The 2,940-nt window shown below is 40.2% G+C and overlaps 1 protein-coding gene across 1 annotated transcript; it reads left to right on the top strand.

Annotated features, from left to right (window-relative positions):
• Positions 1-428: 428 nt before the first annotated feature.
• LOC147615754 (uncharacterized) lies at positions 429-1,112 on the top strand. Its single transcript, XM_086777897.1, has one exon. The coding sequence runs from the start codon at positions 429-431 to the stop codon at positions 1,110-1,112; it is 684 nt and encodes a 227-aa protein (XP_086634023.1).
• The last annotated feature ends 1,828 nt before the right edge of the window (positions 1,113-2,940 follow it).

Raw genomic sequence — 2,940 nt, 5'->3', positions numbered from 1 at the left:
TCATCAACTCTCCCTTACAATTGTCATTGGATCAGTTATTATGCTTGGTGCCAGCTTTTAAGGTGAGGTTGTTGAGGAAACTTCAGGATCAAGATGATCAATTATTGGTTCATCAAATAGGGTCCCCGGCAATAAACAACATTGATCCAGCAGATGTTGATTTTGTTGTGCCTGTAATTAAAGTTCAGTTTGAGGGCAGGATTTTTGAAGATGTATTGTTGGATGGAGGATCCGGAGTAAACATTTTATCTGAAGTTGTTTATACACAAATGGGCTTGGAAAAGTTGGCTCGAGCACCTTTTCAGGTGAAGATGGCAGATCAAACAAGAGTACAACCGTTAGGAATTCTCAAGCAGCTATGACCTTCTTGGTCAATTTTGTGGTCATTCAAATGTCAGATTCAGCATCCTCTTATGCACTCTTATGCAATGCTGTTGGGAAGATCTTGGCTCAGAATGGCCAAAGTCAGACAAGATTGGGAAGAGAATGTGGTTGTTCTGAGAAAAGGGAAGAAGAAAGTGACTATACCTATGCAGGGGAGGAAGAATATTCCACTCAAGGAGAAACCATTGTTTGCACAAACTATCAATTTGGCAGAAGAAGTTGAAGATGATGAGGAAGAGGAGTTTCTAAAGGCAAATCCAACAGTTGTTCCAGTGTTTGAGGTGGATGTGGAACATATATTACAGCCGGATGAAGAACAGGTTCAGGAAAGGTTAGATGTAGTACCTGGACAAGAGATTCAGGGAACAGAATTGAGGCAGCTACTGGAACACATAGCAGAATCTTCTACCAAGGAAGAGATTGAGCAGGAGGAGAAGGATGCAAGAATTATGGCTGAAAGAATCTATAACAAGAAGTTTGGCACTTCTAGTAGGGTTAAGGAGGATGAATTGAAAGAGATTAATTTGGGTACAGAGGCTGACCCAAAAATGGTAAAGGTGAGTGTCCATGCTGAAGGAGAGTTTTTGAAGGAGTTGTTACAGTTGTTGCAAGAATACATGGATGTATTTGCTTGGGAGTATTCTCAGGTGAAAGGTATAGACCCTCCATTACATCAACATCATATTAACTTGCAAGAAGATGCAGTTCCGATTGCGCAGCAAAGGTAAAGAATGAACCCTAGTTTTGCAAAGCAAGTTAAGGAGGAGATAGATAAGTTGTTGGCAGTAGGCTTCATCAAGCCAGTGAATGAGGTGTCATGGTTGTCTCCAATTATTGTGGTACCTAAGAAGAATGGGAAGCTGAGAGTATGTGTGGACTATAGAAAGCTTAATGCAGCAACTATTACTGATCCTTTTCCAATGCCGTTTTGGATGCAGTTGCAGGTCATGAAATGTATAGCTTTCTGGATGGGTTTTCTGGATATAATTAGATTAAAGTTGCTGAGGAGAATCAATACAAAGCAGCCTTCATTACTGAGTGGGGTTCCTTTTTGTATACAGTAATGAGTTTTGGCTTGAAGAATGGACCACCATCATTCAATTTTGTGGCACATAAGGTATTTGAGCCATATTTTCAAGATTTTATGAGGGTTTTTGTGGATGATTTTTCGGTTTTTGGCAAGAAAGACTTGCATTTGCTGCATCTAAAGTTATGTTTGGAGAGATGTAGACAGTTCAGAATGGCACTAAATCCTTACAAGAGTGTCATAGCTCTTAGAAGTGGGGTACTACTTGGTAATGTGGTTTCAAGTGAAGGGATTGCCATTGATGTAAAGAAGATTGAAGCCATCCAATCTGCAAAGGCTCCAGTCAATGTTAAAGAGTTGATGAGATATGTGGGTCAAATTAAGTGGCATTCAAGGTATCTCAGATATTTAGCTAATGTGTGTTTACCACTAACACACTTAACTTAGAAAGAAGTGGCTTTTGTTTGGGCTGATCCTCAGGAAAGATCATCCAACTTTTAAAGAAGATGATCTCTGTTGCACCAGTTCTATAGTCTCCGGATTGGTCTTTGCCTTTTCATGTCTTTGTGGATGCGTCTGATGTGGCCATAGGAGCAGTGTTGATGCAGGAAAAAGTTAAAGGTTGGTTTAGGCCAGTGTATTATGCAAGCAGAGTACTCACATCAGCTGAGAGGAATTATGGTGTCACTGAAAGAGAAGCATTGGGCATGGTATATGCTTTGAACAAATTTACCCTATTGGAAAATAGGGTAATTTTCCATGTTGACCACCAAGCTTTGTTGTACCTAATCAAGAAGCCATTGCTCACAGGAAGGTTGGCTAGGTGGATGTTGTTATTATAGGAGTTTGATTTTGTTATTGTTCATACTCCAGGAAAAGAACATGCCATTGCTGATTACTTGAGTAGGTTAGAGACAGGTGAAGAACCAGTGGGAGTGAATGACGATCTACCAGATGCTTCATTATTTGAAGTTCAGGCTACTATGTCGGATTCTTGGTATGACCAATTATTGACGTTTTTGACTCAAGGCACTATCCCAGGTGAGTTTAGAGGAGGAAGTTTGCTTTGAAGAGTAGACCTTTTTTGGTGATTGCAGGGGCATTATATAGGAAGTGCATTGATCAAGTCATCAGAAGTTGTGTTCCAGATTTTGAACAGAATGCTATTATTCAAGAAGCACATTCTGGTGCAGTAGGTGGACATTTCTCAGGAGATATAACAGGAAAGAAAATTCTCTAGGCTGGATTGTGGTGGCCCACAGTTTTGAAGGATGCACATGAGTATGCTAAGAGGTGTGTCATATGTCAAAAGACTGGTCAGCCAGATAATAAGGATAGAATGTCAGATCATCCTATTGTGCCACTAGAGCCTTTCCAAAAGTGGGGGATGGATTTTGTGGGACCTGTTAAGCCTACAACAAGGAAAAGATGCAGGTATATTTTGGTTGCAATAGACTATTATACTAAATGGGTAGAGGCTGTAGCTTTGAAGGATAATAAAGCTTCAAGTGTTGCAAGGTTCTTGTATC

The sequence above is a fragment of the Cibotium barometz genome, chromosome 39 (assembly GCF_041138505.1).
Source record: "Cibotium barometz isolate CiBa-2024 chromosome 39, ASM4113850v1, whole genome shotgun sequence".
NCBI classification, from domain to species: Eukaryota; Viridiplantae; Streptophyta; class Polypodiopsida; order Cyatheales; family Cibotiaceae; genus Cibotium; species Cibotium barometz.
The sequence above is the reverse complement of the archived record's forward strand: the minus strand, read 5'-3'. Positions and strand labels throughout refer to the sequence as shown.

Coding starts and splice junctions, on each gene's coding strand:
- LOC147615754 (XM_086777897.1), top strand. CDS start 429: ATGCTGTTGGGAAGATCTTGGCTCAGAATGGCCAAAGTCAGACAAGAT.